We start from the raw sequence: 16,082 nt of genomic DNA on the forward strand, positions 1-16,082 counted from the left end.
ACCATAGTGCAGTTGACAGTGCTGGCCAGAGCGAAGGAAGTGACCGCTTCCTGCTGCACGGCCTCCCCCCACCGTCCCTCAGCAGGAGGACAGTAAGCACTCTATGGAGAACCCATGGAGGAGCAGGCCACCTGCTCCCCTGTGAAAGGGAGCCCCTCAGCATGCTCTCGGGGGCTCCACCCTGCCTAAGGGCAGGAGGCTAAGGGCCTCCCTGCCAAATGGAGGCCGTGAGAAGCACTGTCACCAGGACTTGAGGCTGGCTCTGAGCAGCCATAAGGTGAGGGAGACCTCAGCCCAGGAAGCCTCAAGCTCCTGCCCAGAGACAACAGGGCAGTGGGGGCCTATGCCGCGTCACCCATGCTAGTACAGAGAAGGCCATCTGCTTACACACTGACTCGAACAGACTCGTCATGCGCATGGTCACACTTTTGCACCTACGCTGTCCTTAGGTATCCTCACAGGTCCCCTCCCCCTGACGCCCAAAACTCCCCCAGGCCCTCTCAACACAGGCGAGCAGGGCTAGAGGTGGGAAGGAGGGCAGCAGTCACATGAGGATGGGGGACTCCTGGCAGGGGGCCACCAGAGGGCACCACCAACTTGGGGGCAGTGCTTAGGGACAAATGCACTGGTTGAACTCAGAGGTGGCGGGGAGGGGGGGCCCGGGAGCAGTGATGGGCTTCATGCTGGTGAAGGGCCAGTGTGCCTGCAGCTGCCAGGAATGAAACGAGGAGACAGAGGTGGGGGGCACACAGACAAGAAAACATGCCACAGGCTACAGGCCCAGGCACACAACGGAGCAGCAGAGCAAGAGCCGCAGTGAAACAACCAGTCAGAGAGAAAGGAAACCCCAGGAGAAGCAAACACAAGGACAGAGAGCAAAGACCAAGGTGGGAAGGAAGGTGGGAAGAAGGGAGTCGGCCCAAGAGAACCAGGAGCCAGGAGGAGACCACGGAGGTGAGGGAGGAGGAGGACAGCAGAGAAGAGCAATACTCACCAAAGAGACAGGAGGAGGCGCCAGGAGGAAGAGCTTTCCTCACCAGCATGTTTTGTTTCAGAAAAGCAGCAAACTGTGCTAGAAGGAATCAGAGAGAATTACAGAATCACAGCCAGCCAGAGGAACAGGAAAGAAGGAACAGGAAGATATGAAAACGGTCCACGGGGCTCTCTGAGGTCACTGCCAGGGTTTCCTGAGCTGCCAGGCAGGAGCTCCACAGAATCATCTACACACTGGACAGGACACATACCGCCTCACAGGGCCATGGTCAAGACTTAGGAGATGAGCAAGGCCAGGGCAAGAGGAAGGCGTGAACAGTGAGGGCTTCCTTTCTGTTGGCTATTACTCCACGCTCACCCACCAGCTCTGCTAAAGCCAGGCTTCCACAGCTGCTCCTATCTCCTAGGGCACTCTGGGTGCTGTTTCAAGCCCAGCCCACCAGAACTAAGTAGATTCTCAACTAATCATGCCACCCATGAGCACCACAGACCACAGCTCGTCTTCATCAACCACCTAAAGGTACACTGCCCACCCAAGACTTGGCTCTGGCCAACATTCAGGAAAAGGACTGTCACAGGGCATCCAGGCAGATCGTAGGGGCCCAGCCCCCTTTTTGCCTTTGCCCACGCAATCACCCTCTGCTCCGGGTTAGCAGCTTTCTTATGAGCAATTTCCCAAGAGGCCTGGGGATAAGTTCTGACCTCGTGACTCCACCAAAAGCAACACAGGGGTGTCAAGCCGATCTGCCTCCTCTCGTTACCTGATAGCCAACTCCAGCCACTGCCCCTTCTGAGCACTCTCACTTCCAATTGAGAACCCTGATGACCTGTGCACTTGGATATGTCATCAAGTATCTTGGCCTTAGCCAGGGTCGCCCACCAGGATGCCTATGGCTCAGGGAAGGGACTGTTGCTGCTGCTTCCTTGACCCAACAACCTCCTCTACAGCTCCTCACATGGCCTTGCGGCCTCCACGCTGAGCTCAACCACACAAGCATTTCCCTCTACGCTTATCTGTAGAGTTCTCATCAACTTTGTGGAAGGTCCCAGAGTGAGAACCTTAACCTTGAAGAAAGGCAAAGCAAAGGAAGGGCCTACACCAGGTGACATGCCCTAGAACCTGATGACTAAAATCGGTCACTCCATACACACACCGTCAGCAGGAGTGGCTGACGAGGCTTAGAGCAAGGGAAGACAACAGCTTCCCCAATTAGAGGTTAGAAAAAAAGGTTAGGCCAACGTGCACAAGTCAGCTCGTAAACCTGACGTCTCCAGCACACCAAGGCAAAGCTGTAACTAGTGACCACAAAGCCCCAGTAACGCACAGCCCTTGGGATTCACTGTAACCTAATTCTGCCTGGACAGGAAGGTGGGAAAGGAGCCGCTCATACTCTCCTGGGAAAAGCTGCAGACCCAGTGCTTCCCAACCGCCACCTGAAACCACCTGCCGAACACAGAACCCACAAGAGGCCACTGGGCCCGGAGCCTGTACCCTGGGCTTGTTTGTGGGTCAGCATGGCTTCTGCCCGCTGCACGTGTCTCTTCAGCAGCTGGGAGCTCCCGATCTGGCTGGACTTCTGAGCAGAGGTCACTGTGGTCACTTTGGTCTTGGGACTGGAGGTGGGGCTGCTGGACACACTGGAGAAATCCTAAGGAGAAGGCCAAGAGCTGAGCCAATGTTCCTTGGAATTGGACTATAATCAGCAGGTCCCCCTGGAGCCTCCTCAGAGGGACTCACAGGCACCCCCAGGAGGCTGGAGAGCCCACAGCGAGGTCCTCACACTCAGCAAGAGGGCTCCCTCCCGCCCACCCTACCTCTGAGCCTGAGGGTGAGGCGGGCAGCTTGGCGGCCGGGGAAGCAGGTCGACTGCCCCGCTCAGGGACTTCAAAGGCCAGGTCTCTTCGAGCCACGTCACGGGGCTTCTTCTTCTTCTCAGCATCCTGATCCCGAGGCTCAGAGCCCACATGGCCCTCAGAGCGAGTGAGCACTCCCGTCAGAAAGTCCACAATCTCATCCTGGTGCAAAAAGGAGCCAGGCAAATGAGTCCTCCACCAGAGGACAGAAACTCCCAGAGAGCATCAAGCCAATGTGACCCTACTGTGGCTTTGGCCTGAGTGTGCTGGTGCTTCCCCACTCACAGCGCCTGCGCAAAGCCCAGGCTTCCACACAGCTGCAGGTGCCTCTGTGTCCTCCATCCCACTCCTGCAGACCCTCTCTCCTGCGCTTGGCCTCCGCCCAGGTCATCACTCTCCTTCACTTGTGAATTAGGCCTACCAGAGACCCCAGGGATACCCCGCACCCTTCAGCGAGCTGCTGCCAAGACAGAACCTAAAAGGCAACAGAGGAGGGCCTCGCCAAGAGAAGCACGAGACAAGGGCTCACCTGAATACATCTGTCCACCATGCTTTGAGTCAACCCTTCTGATTTCTTCTTTGCTTTGCTTATTCTAAGAGATAAAAAGAAGAAAATGCTTACTTTTTAAATATTCCCTAGCATCCTAAGGAAATAAGAATTTATTTCTCTTCTATCACTTCCTGGACCCAGGAAGTAGCGCTTTATTAGCCCTCGGGCAGGTGACACAACCTCTCTGAGCTTGTGTTTACATCACAAAATGGGGAATGATAACACTCATTCAGGGAGTTGTGGGAATGAACTAAACAACCCACCTGGAAAAGCAGGCACAGTGCCTGGGACTATCCCCTCCACAACTACCACACCTCTGTCTCAACAGGTAAAGTCCACCTGGACTTCGAGGCCCTGAGAGGCTCCCAGACTCAGCCTCCTACCCTGAGGTTAGTGGTTTAGCAGAAGAAAGGGGGTTCCAGGCTAGTTCTGAAAGAGTAAGAGAAAATGATCGTAGTTGGCTGGATTCCCCACTTTGAGAGCTAGCCTTGAATACCCTGGCTTCTGACCAGAGATCCTGGCAAAGGGACAACCAAGTCCCCATACTACAGGACGGAGAACAGTATTACTGAAATTCCAAATCCTGAAATCCCAATCGACTGCTGTTGCCTCTGAACCTGGGCAACACCCTCGTTTCTCAGATGAGGACAGTGAGTGCCCAAATTTCTAAGCAAAGGGGTCAATATCAATGGAGGCTCCCAGTTCTCTGTCCAGTACTTGACACACGCAGCCAGGCACGCAGTGATTCCTGTGATCCCAAACACTGAGGAGGCAGAGCAGGAGGAGCCAAAGTCTGAGGCCCGTTTTAGCAGCTTAGTGAGACCCTGCCTCAAAAATTAAAAAAAAAAGCAAAAGAAACAAAAACAAAACAAAACAAAACCCAAAATCACCACATGAATGTCATAAGCAGCCCACAAGGAAAGTGAGGAGCAGCAGCAGTCACCTCTCTGCACTCCCTACAGAAACTCAGCACACACAACTTTCTCCCGTAGACGAGAAGATCTGAATTTCTAAGAAAACCAATGTAAATAAAAGATGCACCCTCTTTTTTAGTACACTTCACGACAATACTACTGAAGTTCTCTGTCCCAGCATCGAAAGGCAAAAGCAGTTATCTCGTTCCAAACTTCAGCTGTATTTGTACTCCAAGATACATCAAAAGAGGCTCAATGCAAATAACATCTATCTTCACTCATCCTCAATAGGAAACACAATTTTTAAAAATGCCTACTCCAGTGAAAGTACACTGACAAGGGGCTGGGGTTGTGGCTCAGGGGCAGAGCACACTCACCTGGCATGCGTGAGGCACTGGGCTCGATCCTCAGCACCACATTAAAAAAAATAAAATAAAGATATTGTGTCCACCCATAACCAATAAACAAACAAATAAATAAATAAAAGAAGAAGTACACTGACAAAAGAGTATTTCTGCAGTGTCTCAAGGAGGCTTCCTCCTATAAGATAACTACTAACTACAAAGGGAAAAACAGTAATTTCGTTGTAGAGAACCTGGAAGAAGCCACCTAAACCACTGTAGCAGAGGGACTATCAGTGGTGATAATCTGTGACAGGAGGAACAGGAATTCTGTTATGGGAGTAAATGATAAGGGCCAAGAACACAACCTTCTGTGGCATTCCTGCCAAAAATGCATGTCTTCAATGTAAGAAGAAAAGTGAAAACCCAAAGCGAGGGGCCAATAATTTTCAAGTGTCAAGGTCATAAAGACAAAGGAAGCCTCGTATGGCGGTGCACACCTGTAAACCCAGCAACTCAGGAGGTTGAGGCAGGCACTACAAGTTTGAATTCAGTCTGGGCAGCCTAGTCTCTGTCTCAAAACAAAGCTGGTGGCGGTTCAGGAGGCTGAGGCAGGGGGATCAAGTTCACAGCCGGCCTCAGCAACTTAGCAAAGCCCTCAGCAACTCAGTGAGACCCTGTCACAAAATAAAAAATAAAAAGGGTTGGAGATGTGGCTCAGTGATGAAGTATCCCTGGATTAAATCCCCAGTACCAAAAATTAAATAAACTAAAATAAGTAAAAACCAAAAAGGGCGAGAGTGTAGTTCGTGGCAGAGCACCCTTGGACTCAGTGCCCAGTGCCATGGGGTAGGGATGGGGAGACAAAGGAAGGAGACTGAAGATGCATGGCCACCACAGAGTTATGTGGGATCCTGGATTATGTGGAACTAGGAAAAGGGCCTTAGGGAGACAACTGATGAGACCCGAGTCTACAGATTAATGCCATTACAGCAATATTTACTTCCTTACTTTGAGAATTATCCTTCAGTTATGCAACATGCCAACATTTGGGAAATCCAGGGGAAGGGCATATGATTTTTCTTGTCCTCAGTTTTGTAATTCTTTAAAAAAAATATTTTTATAGTAGATGAACACAATATCTTTATTTTATTTTTATTTGGTGCTGAGGATCAAACCTAGTACCTCACACGTGCTACGCAAGTGCTCTACCAACTGAGCTATAACCCCAGCCCTTTAACTTTTTTTTAATAGATCTAAAATTAATAAAAAATGCCTACTGTTAACTATTAAGCAGGTTATCCGCCAGTTACGGCGCCACCTTACAATATTCCTCCAACACTGTGACAACCCCAGGAGAACCTACCCACCTGAGATTGTCATCAGCTCCCCCAACAACCACCAAGCTGTTTTCAGCACGGATCTTCTCCCGGAAGTCCTCCATGGCTTCAGGGTGACACTGCAGGGAATTCTGACCAATGACAAAGAGGACTGGAGTCTTCATATCCAAGAGGGGATCATCCACATCCTAAAAGAGGTACAGGGTTAGATCTGGCCAGTTCACACTCAGCACTGACCCCAGCACAAACAAGGACGTGCTCCTTCTATCTCTTGCCCCCACCGTCAGTGACCCTGCTTCATCTCGCTCTTACCCCTCGGGGGCCGTCCACGGTGAGCAGAGGAAACCCAAGGCAGACAACTGCAGTGACATACTCCATGACTGACACCTGTGGATAATGGCACAGTCTGTCTGGAGGGAAGTGACTTCACTGTACCTCAGCCTGCCCAGTGTCGAGGTGATGTGCAGACCCACTGGCCAGCCCCACCTCCTCTTCCTCTGTCCTAACACAAGATGTACTGACCCACGGCAGCTACCATGGAGAGAAGTGGAGTCCTCTCAGATGGGGAACCACAGAAAGGGAGGTTTCTTACTTCAACCTCGTCAACCCGCTAGGCCGAGACTTCTTGTCTCTTTTTCTCCACCAAGAGTACATACACAGCAACAAGCGTTGCCTTTCTCCCTTAAGGAGAGACAGATCTCTCTGCTCCAGACGTCTCAGACTGTGGAAGAGTCTGATTCCCCCTCCCTAGAAGCAGGAGTGAGGGTGGCCGCCATCTCCCTCTCTGGGCTCTCGATATCTACTCCACCAGACTTGACTGACTGGGGCTCTGGATACATCAGGGGTACTTACACAAACTGTGGAAACGTAGTACAAAGGAAGGGACAGAATATGAACACAACATCAAATTCCAGAGCTATTAATTTGTGCCTGAGATTAATTTTTTTAGTTGGGAGACTCCTATGGTACTTATACATGGGAAAAAAGGAATCCAGGAGTTCTTGTGTTTTTTTTTTTTTTTTTAAGAAATGCTGAAATGTGTAAAATGAAAGATATGATATTTTCTTCAAAATAACCTGAGTGGTAGAGAAAGCAGAGGCAGGGGAAAGATGGAGCCAGCCTGCCATGAGCTGGTCACTGGTAAAACTGGGCAAGAGGTCTGTGGTGTACTCACCAGCTTTTCTCTGCTTTGGTTCCTGCTTTTCTACAATACAGTTAAAAATTTCTACAATAAAGTTAAAAACTAAAGTCTGGGCTGGGGCTGTAGCTCAACTCCAAAGTGCTTGCCTTGCACATGAAGCACTGGGTTCAATCCTCAGCACCACATAAAAAAGTAGTTACTTTAAAAAAACTTTAAAAAATAAAACAACTACAGTTTTGTCTTTTACAGTTAAAATGCAATCATACAGTAATCATCTGGCACTGGGACCAAAATGCCATGAGGCCTCAACGGTGGCCCTCAGAAGCAAGTAGTACTGTACCCCAAGACGCCGCCAAATGTGACGGACACCACTTACCTGACAGGCCACCAAAGCTCCTGTGTTCCAGCCGATCAAGATGATGGGCTTGTGTGGGAAATGGCTGTGAATCTTCGTAGGAAGAGAAAGACGACAGTGAGGAGGAGGCTGCGCTGGGGCAGACCCCCCACCACACCGGCGTCCAGGCCACCCGAGGCGGGGCATTCTCACCTCCAATACTTTGCTTCTCACCGCCCCGATCATATGCTCAAGGCATTGCAGAAGGCCCACCCCACTGCCGTTGTTCAGCAGATGGGTGGCGACAGGAATGACCTAGAGGAAAGAAGGGCACCGTGCCATAGCGGTAAGTCCAATCTCTCATTCTGCCTACCCTGCTCTGAATCCCTCAACCTCACAGCAAGCACTGTTTGAACACCAGACAAGAGCCCTGGACGGGATGCTCCTCGTTTCAAGTGCGTCCATTTTGACCACCCAATGGGCTGCTTCTCTTCCAGCCTCCAAGACCCTATTCCCACCAGGAGCCGTGCTCTTGCCCCCACAAACCTTGCCTAAGCAGGACAGCTGAGACTGCCAGAAGCGGTGGCGGCGTGAGGTGGGGAACGCAGAGCTGGAGGGGCCCGAGGAGGCGATGAGGATCAGAGGAGAGCCAGGGAGTTTGCTCTGAGAAGAGAGAGTCCCACCTGGTGAGTGAGAGACTCATCCCAACCCCCAGGACTGCCTCTCTAGGCTGAGCACCCAACCCACGACCTTTGTTTATGGAACTGTTAGGCACTGATAGGCGAGTGATTAAGGGAAAGGTTACATCCTCCCCAGCCAGGGCTTGAGTCAGAACATCTCAATGCCAGTTACGGCTGAGCCCCTCGACTCACTGGCTTGTTATGAGAAAGCACCCCCACAGCAGGGTCCCAGGGCCTCTTCAGCAGCAGTGACAAGGCCTCAGCTCCTGCAGCCCCAGTCTTCGTGTTGGACGACACAAGCATGCGGTCAATCAAGGTCGGGATCTAGAAGGAAGAAGTTGGAGATGCTTCAGTGTGAAGCACAGGTACAAATAAGTGGCTGCGTGAAGCTGCGTGAAAAGCACACCCCCAGTGTGTAAGGACAGTGGGTGCGCTCTTTTTTGAAAGCAAACTGGTGAAATGCATCTGGGACCTTAGTTTATTCTCATCACTGTTCCAAACAATTTTACTTCTGAGAACCTTCCCTAAGGAATTGTATCAAGCCAGGCATAATGGTGCATGCCTGTAATCCCCAGCAACTTGAGAGGTTGAGGTTGGAGGATCACAGGTTCAAAGCCAGCCTCAGCAAGTTAGTGAAGCCCTAAGTGACAGAGCGAGACTCTGTCTCACAATAAAAAAATTAAAAGGCTGAGATGTGGCTCGGTAGTTAAGGGCGCAGGGAAGCAGGGTTGCCCCGGGTTCAATCCCTGGTACCAAAAAAAAAAAAAGAAATTATATAAAAAATACACACACACACACACACGCACACAACACACACACACACGCACACAACACACACACGAGCAAGGAGAGCTTTGCACAGAGACAAATTCTCTGTCAACAACAATCAAAACACAGAAACAACCTAAATGAGTAGCTAAGTAAATTATCAACCTAACTAGATATTATGGATTATTTTCTTTTTGGGTACCATGAAGTAAACCCAGGGGCACTTAACCACTGAGTCACATCTCCAGCCCTTTTAATTCTTTATGTTGAGACAAGGTCTCGCTAAAGTTGCTTGAGGCCTCACTAGTTGCTTGAGGCTGGCTTTGAACTCACGATGCTCCTGGCTCAGCCTCCAGAGCTACGGGGATTACATAAGTACACCATCATGCCCAGCATGGATTATTTTCAAATACTTACTAAATCAAGTATAACCTACAGAAATAATTGGCATCAGGCATGGTAGCCATGCTGTAATCTCAGTGACTTGAAGGATTCTAAGTTTGAGGTCAGCCTGAGCTATAAGACCCTGTCTCAAAATTCAAATAAATAAAAGGCTTGGGGATACAGGTCAGTGGTACAGCACCCCTGGGTTCAATCCCTAATATTGAGAGAAAGAGAGAAACAGACAGAGACAAAGAAGGAAGAAATATTTTTGCTAAAATGCTATAGGTAAGACTTTCTACTCAGAAAAAAAAAGGCTTATGTAAAACATGCCAAATGTCAGTATAATAATGATCACTGTGGAATTATGGGTGACTTTTCTTTGTATATTTTTGTATTTTCTAAATTTCCTCAGTGAACATTTGCTGATTTTATAATTTTTTTAAAAAATTACATTTTCTTCTGGAGTATAGCCTTCAAGTTGTGGCTTGTTAATGAAACCTATTATTGTGTTCAAAAAACACATCCAACTATATTGTGTATATCATGATTTATACCAGCCACCAAAGATGTGACCTCGGAGATGTATAAATATAGGTTTAAAACATGCTGATGCTTACACTGCAAAGAACTATCTGTGTGAATTCCACACTGCCCACAAGAGGCCAAAGTGATCTCATGGAAGGAAAAGGTTTTTACACATTGGAGATCCTTTTCAGAAAGAAAAAAAAAAGTTTTTGAGAGATTGGAGAATGAAAAGTATCATAGTTTGATGCAGGCTGTTAGACTTCAGAGATACCAGGAAAAGATAGGCCACTCTCAATTTGAAGAGAGAGAAACCAGGGGCTCAGTGACAGAGCACTTGCCTAGCATTTACAAGGCCCTAAGGTTCGATCCCCACCCAGCACTGCCAACACAAAAAGACTTTTGCATGAGAAATTAGGGGATATAATTATGAGAACGTTTTAGTTCACTTAGAAAATAAATATGCAGCCAGGCGTGGTGGCATATCCCTATAATCCCAGCAGCTTGGGAGGCTGAGGCAGGAGGATCGTAAGTTCAAAGCCAGGCTTAGCAACTTAGTGAGGCCCCATTTCAAAATGAAAAAATTTTTAAAAAGGGCTGGGGATGGGCTGGGGATGTGGCTCAAGCGGTAGCGTGGCTTGCCTGGCATGCGTGTGGCCTGGGTTCGATCCCCAGCAGCACATACAAACAAAGATGTTGCGTGTGCCAAAAACTAAAAAATAAATATTAAAATTCTCTCTCTGGGTTCAATTCCCAGCACCAAAATAAATAAGTAAATAAATAAGTAAATAATATGCAACAGCTGCTCTTACAAAGCACCAGGCTAGGGGCTGGGGATATGGCTCAAGGGGTGGCAAGCTCGCCTGGCATGCGTGTGGCCCGGGTTCGATCCTCAGCACCACGTACAAATAAAGATGTTGTGTCTGCTGAAAACTAAAAAATAAATATTAAAATTCTCTTTCTCTCTAAAAAAAAAAAAATTAAAAAACAAAACAACAACAACAAAAAAAACAAAGCACCACGCTAGTCCTGCAGAGGAATTTAACCTGTGAGGGGTGAGGAAGACAGACACACAACTAACATGGGCGCAGGGAAACAGGGTGCTAGCTGTCATGGAGCAGTGGAAACCCCACAATGCTAATTCCCACCATCCTGTGGAGAAGGGGTGGCTCACAGGCAATTCTCATCTGAAGATGGCAGCTCGTGAAGTGAGACAGGCGCAAGGAACAGGCAGGATTCCAAAAGATGAAACAGTACCAGAGGCAAGAACAGGTGGGGCTTATTCGAGGCACAGGTGGACTCAAGTGGAGGATCCGCTTATGGAAGTAGGGGAGTGTAAAACTAGTGACAAAGGCTAACCCAAACTACCAAAGAACTCCACCGCAAGCTGGCTAGGCCTGCAACTCCCTCTCTGCTCAACACTTGGAGGCAGTGGATTCGACCCAGGCTGACTTCAAGAGCGTTGCCTGACAGCAGAGTACACCTGGAAACGCCAAAGCCTCGAAGCTCCCCTTCTGTCAACAGTAAGTAACCAACAACTGACTCTTCCACTTGGTGCTACAGGAAAACCAAGCTCCCTGCCTTTCCAGCAGTGCACTCCCTCTTGGCACACAAGCAGGAGGCTGCGCCCAGACCTTCCCTGCCCTCTTTATAATGGAGCCAGTGGAGACGGCAGGTGGGCCAAGAGCAAGATCCCCATCAGCTGCATCTTAACACCAGCAGGTACTTTAAAAGCAAAAGAACTGGGCTGACATTGTGGCTCAGTGGTAGCGCATTTGCCTAGTATGTGTGAGGCACTGGTTTGATCCTCAGCACCACATAAAAATATATAACTAAAACAGAGGTATTGTGTCCATCTACAATTAAAAAAAAAAAAAAAAAGCAACAGAATCCCATAATCATTTATACCCTTTGAGAAACCACCAGAGTGTGAGTGAGTGACATAGTCTGGCAGTAGAGGAAGCACCATGGAGAGCATACCCAGTGGACAGCGCAAGTATTGGGAACCCTGCTGACTAGTATACCAGTGAAACTTGTGCCATTCCAGCAAACCAGCAGCGTGGCTACACAGTGCCCACCGGTGGAGCCCCTCATGCTCACCTGAATGCACCTCATTCACACAGGCCACACCCAGCTGGGGATTTACATGGGGGAAGAAACACAAACTTGCTTCTAAACCAAGGAGAATCAGCAGGGTGTGGTGGGGCATGCCTGTGATCCCAGCAACTTGGGAGGCTAAGGCAAAGGATCAAAGTTCAAAGCCAGCCTCAGCAACTTAGTGAGACCCTCTCTCAAAATAAAAAAATAAAAAGAGTTTAGTGGTTAAGCACCCCTGGGTTCAATCCCATTACCAATAAATAAATAAAATAAAGCCAGGGAAGTCAGACTGTAATCATGCTGGCTATGGCGAGCAAGGCAGAGCCACCAATGCTCTGGGCACTACTGGCCCTTATCCCCTGGAGCATACATACCACGGCTGCACCTCTACCACAGGAAGAATGTATTTATGAACAGGCCACTCTCTGCCAAGGGCTACCTTGGTCCCACCCCACCTGTGCCCAAGTCCAGGTCCATTTACCCCTAGGGAAGTCTGGGGTCTATTTTCATTCATCTCGTTCTCCACTAGAAAATAAGGTGCAGCAGAGCAGGGAGCAGTTCTGCTTTATGCACACCACTAAGTGAAAAATTTAGGGTCAAACTTCCTACCATAAAAACATGAACATCTCTAGTCCTGAGTTTTATACAAAGCCTGTCTTCTGTAGCTTTCTAACAAACTCAGCATCTTGAAACTTAAAGTCAGGTCAAGAGACAAAGTTTTTGGAGTATGGCTGAAGGGCGCTACTGGCCAAGCAACTTTGCACCTGCCTGAAAAGGAAAAAGAAAATCTACTTAAAAAAAAAAAAAAAAAAAAAAAAAAGCTGATGTAGCTCAGAGGTAGGGCACTTGCCTAGCACACGTGAGGCCCTGGGCTCCATTCCCAGCTCTACGAACTGAACTGAAACAGGTTGTTTGAGGCTATTTTGATTTGGGGCAATGTACCTCACCCATTTCCAGAACCTACAAGGGTACTCCTTAACAGTTCCTGTGAGCTAAGTAAGTGCTAAAATTTTGCACCACTCTTTCTTGATGAACCAATTTAATTCTCACAGAAATCGCATATAGATATTGTTATCAAGAACATTTTGGAGGAAACTGAAGTACAGGTCTCAGCTTCCCCTGTGGGTCAGTGGCAGGGCCGAGACAATTAGATGACTGGCCTTTAGAACCTGCTGTCCACCACACTGAGGCCCAATGCAGCCATTAACATCACAATAAGGGAAATAGGTGAACATTGTGCAATGCTAGGTAGGTAAGACCACAGGGGCAGGAAATGCTGCGCTTGTAATCAATTATTTCAGCTCAGGTGTTGTAACTGAAGGCTCATCCCTTGACGAGGAGAGACTGAGGGCAGAGTACCCCTCCCTCTGAGCCCACAAGCCTGCCTCTTGCCCCTTATCAACACTGCCCCCGGTACACTTTCATCTCTTCCACTACGTTCAATGACGCAGGCCAGGAGCTGCAAGGCTATGAGTACTCTGGTTTTCAGGTCCCACACTCATCCTGGAAATGGCATGAAGATGTTTACACCAGACCAAGTGTAAATTGATACCTTATCTCCTACTTTTAATAGCATACCGGCTAGCCACGCCCTCCAAACTGACCAGGTAATGACCTCGCCAAACCCCATGTCTGAACCCATATCAGGGACTGGCTGACCCCAACACAGGGCAGACGCCAACCACAGCCTTACCTTCCCTTTCAGTGTCTGCAAAGCATCCAGGTAGGCGGCCAGCATGGGCAGACTCAAGGTCTCCACCAGGGTCGTGTGCAGCCACTGGATCAGCTTGGTGTCCCAGCTCACACTGGCCAGGGCCTGCCGCACACGCCTTGCACACTTGTCCACGGCTACACGGCGTAGCACTGGCTCATTACAAGCCTGAAAGATGCAAAAAGAAGGAACAAGAGTTCCACTTGGTTAGCAAATGGGAGGTGGGTACAAATCAGTCAGCCAGAGAGGCCTGAACTAGGAAGAGCCCACCTGGGCGGATTTCTGATGTCTTACCCCTTCATTGGCCAAGCGGGCAAGTCGGTCAGACTGCAGGGCTTTGAGGATCTTGTTGAATAGCTTGTTCTGGGCCATTGTCCAGCCAGTCCTATAATGGAAACTCTGAGGAGTTAAGGTCAAACCCTAGGGACAAGACTCTGTCATCTTTTTTGATCCCATTATGAGAGAGTATAACCTGAGGTAATTTAGTCAAAGACTACTGAGGTAAAACACAAGATTCTGGTCCCAATCTTGGCAATGAATCACCTCAGCACACATTTGAATTAATCTTACCTACTACAAGTCAAGACCAGTCACAGATGAAGTCTTTTAGTGCTACCAAAGCTAATTATTTATCTAATGGCTAAGATACTCACCCTAACAAATGAAGACAGGTCTACACCAGTGTGTTGACCTATTTGAATTTCACAGGTTGTACATTCCACACAAAACCAGAAGGATCAGCAAGCATTTCAGTGTACCAAAACCTTAGACTATGGTAAGAAGTCTACTTAAACTAGCTTTAAAAACAAAAACAGCAGAAATGTGACCAATGAACAGACTATTCTCCCAGTCTCAATTTTACCCTACACTAATCTCTCCTCTTTTTCCATATTTTTAAAATTTTTTTCTTCTATGCCACAAAATTAGTGAACTTATGTTCCGTGTAAGTTAACACTGTTATCCCAGCGTAGGACACCAGCATACACAGGCCAGATGCTTACTAACAACTTTCTGTCCTCCTCCAACACAGCAGTACACCCTGCAGTCAGGAATCTACCCCACTGTTCTCATCCCCACATCACTGCACCTAGACAGAAGTGTGGATCCTGTTATCTTTCCCGTCACCCCACACCAGGCAATCGCAGTAGACACTCTAATTCAGACCAGCAAGCCTCCTAAAGATAAAGGCAACAGAAGACACCCAATCAGAGCCGGAAGCGGTAGGGCACACCTGTAATCCCAGCAGCTCGGGAGGTTGAGGCAGGAGCCTCAGCAATAATGAGGCACTAAGCAACTCGTGAGACCCTGTCTCTAAATAAAATACAAAATAGGGCTGGGGGGCTGGGGATGTGGCTCAAGCCGTAGCACGCTCGCCTGGGGTGCATGCGGCCCGGGTTCGATCCTCAGCACCACATACCAACAAAGATGTTGTGTCTGCTGAGAACTAAAAAATAAATATTAAAAATTCTCTCTCTTCTCTCTCTCTCTCTCCTCTCTCACTCTCTCTTTAAAAAAAAAAAAAAAAAAAAAAAAAACAAAATAGGGCTGGGATGTGGCTCAGTGGTCTAGTCCAATCCCCAGTACCAAAAAAATGATACCCAACCAGTAATATTTTTTTAGTGACCCTCCCTGCCATTAGAAAAACTGCTCAATACATTATTTCTTAAAATATCAGTGGTTGCTAGACCCAAACAAGATAAATCAAAGTAGTATTTCTTGTCAGTAGGAGGATAAAGTCACAAAGTAGGGCTGAGATAACCACTAGCCAAGTAGAAAATAGTGATCAGTCTCCCTGGATTGATAGCTATCTACCAATCTCAGAATCAGGCCTTTTCAAGAATGAAAGAAGACAAAGCCTAAGAAACCTAGAAGACAAAAAAGAAAGAGAGATAAATGTAACTTAGTGAGACCCTGTCTCAAAATAAAAAATAATGGCACTGCTTAAGCAGTTCAATCTCCAGTGCCAAAAAAAAAAAAAAAAAAAGTAGCTCCAAAAAATTAATACAATAAAGTATTTGGGTTGGGGCGATAGCTCGGTGGCAAAGCGCTTGCCTAGCATGTGTGAGGCACTGGGTTCAATTCTCAGCACCACATAAAACTTAACAAACATAAAGGCATTCTGTCCATCTGCAACTGCAATAAATAAATAAATAAACAAACAAACAAACAAATAAAAGAATAAGGTAGTCAACAGGTAAAGAACATGAAAAAGCAAAGGCAGGTCACAAAACAGTACAGTTAACCCTACCTCAAAATTAAACAAATGCAGATTAAAATAAGTTTTTTTTTTAACTACTGAATAGATAAAAATAAAGTTTAATACTGGGTTATGAGGTGTAAGTAGATCCCTCTATATTTTGTTGTTGGAAATAAATAAAAAGTAGTACCTCTGGAATGTCAGTGGGAAAATGAATTTTGGAAGGTCAATCAAAACCCTGAGTCAGGGCTGGGGG

The 16,082-nt window shown here is 47.8% G+C and overlaps 1 protein-coding gene across 10 annotated transcripts in view; it reads right to left on the bottom strand.

The window, feature by feature from the left end:
- Positions 1-16,082, bottom strand: part of Kansl3 (KAT8 regulatory NSL complex subunit 3) — a 42,527-nt gene that overhangs the window by 11,528 nt on the left and 14,917 nt on the right. For 7 of the 10 annotated variants that reach the window (XM_078028481.1, XM_005339587.5, XM_078028479.1 and 4 more), the window contains 12 exons: positions 13,924-14,014; positions 13,612-13,797; positions 8,340-8,471; positions 8,014-8,130; positions 7,681-7,782; positions 7,510-7,581; positions 6,305-6,379; positions 6,023-6,180; positions 3,377-3,440; positions 2,809-3,009; positions 2,486-2,642; positions 995-1,072 (listed from right to left, as the gene is read on the bottom strand). In XM_078028481.1, coding sequence (XP_077884607.1) covers positions 995-1,072; positions 2,486-2,642; positions 2,809-3,009; positions 3,377-3,440; positions 6,023-6,180; positions 6,305-6,379; positions 7,510-7,581; positions 7,681-7,782; positions 8,014-8,130; positions 8,340-8,471; positions 13,612-13,797; positions 13,924-14,014 — 1,433 coding nt within the window. The remainder of the gene's footprint in view (positions 1-994; positions 1,073-2,485; positions 2,643-2,808; positions 3,010-3,376; positions 3,441-6,022; positions 6,181-6,304; positions 6,380-7,509; positions 7,582-7,680; positions 7,783-8,013; positions 8,131-8,339; positions 8,472-13,611; positions 13,798-13,923; positions 14,015-16,082) is intronic. The other 3 variants (XM_013364873.4, XM_078028483.1, XM_078028482.1) reach the window with 2 other exon arrangements.

This window comes from Ictidomys tridecemlineatus, chromosome 12, assembly GCF_052094955.1.
Source record: "Ictidomys tridecemlineatus isolate mIctTri1 chromosome 12, mIctTri1.hap1, whole genome shotgun sequence".
Classification (NCBI taxonomy): Eukaryota; Metazoa; Chordata; class Mammalia; order Rodentia; family Sciuridae; genus Ictidomys; species Ictidomys tridecemlineatus.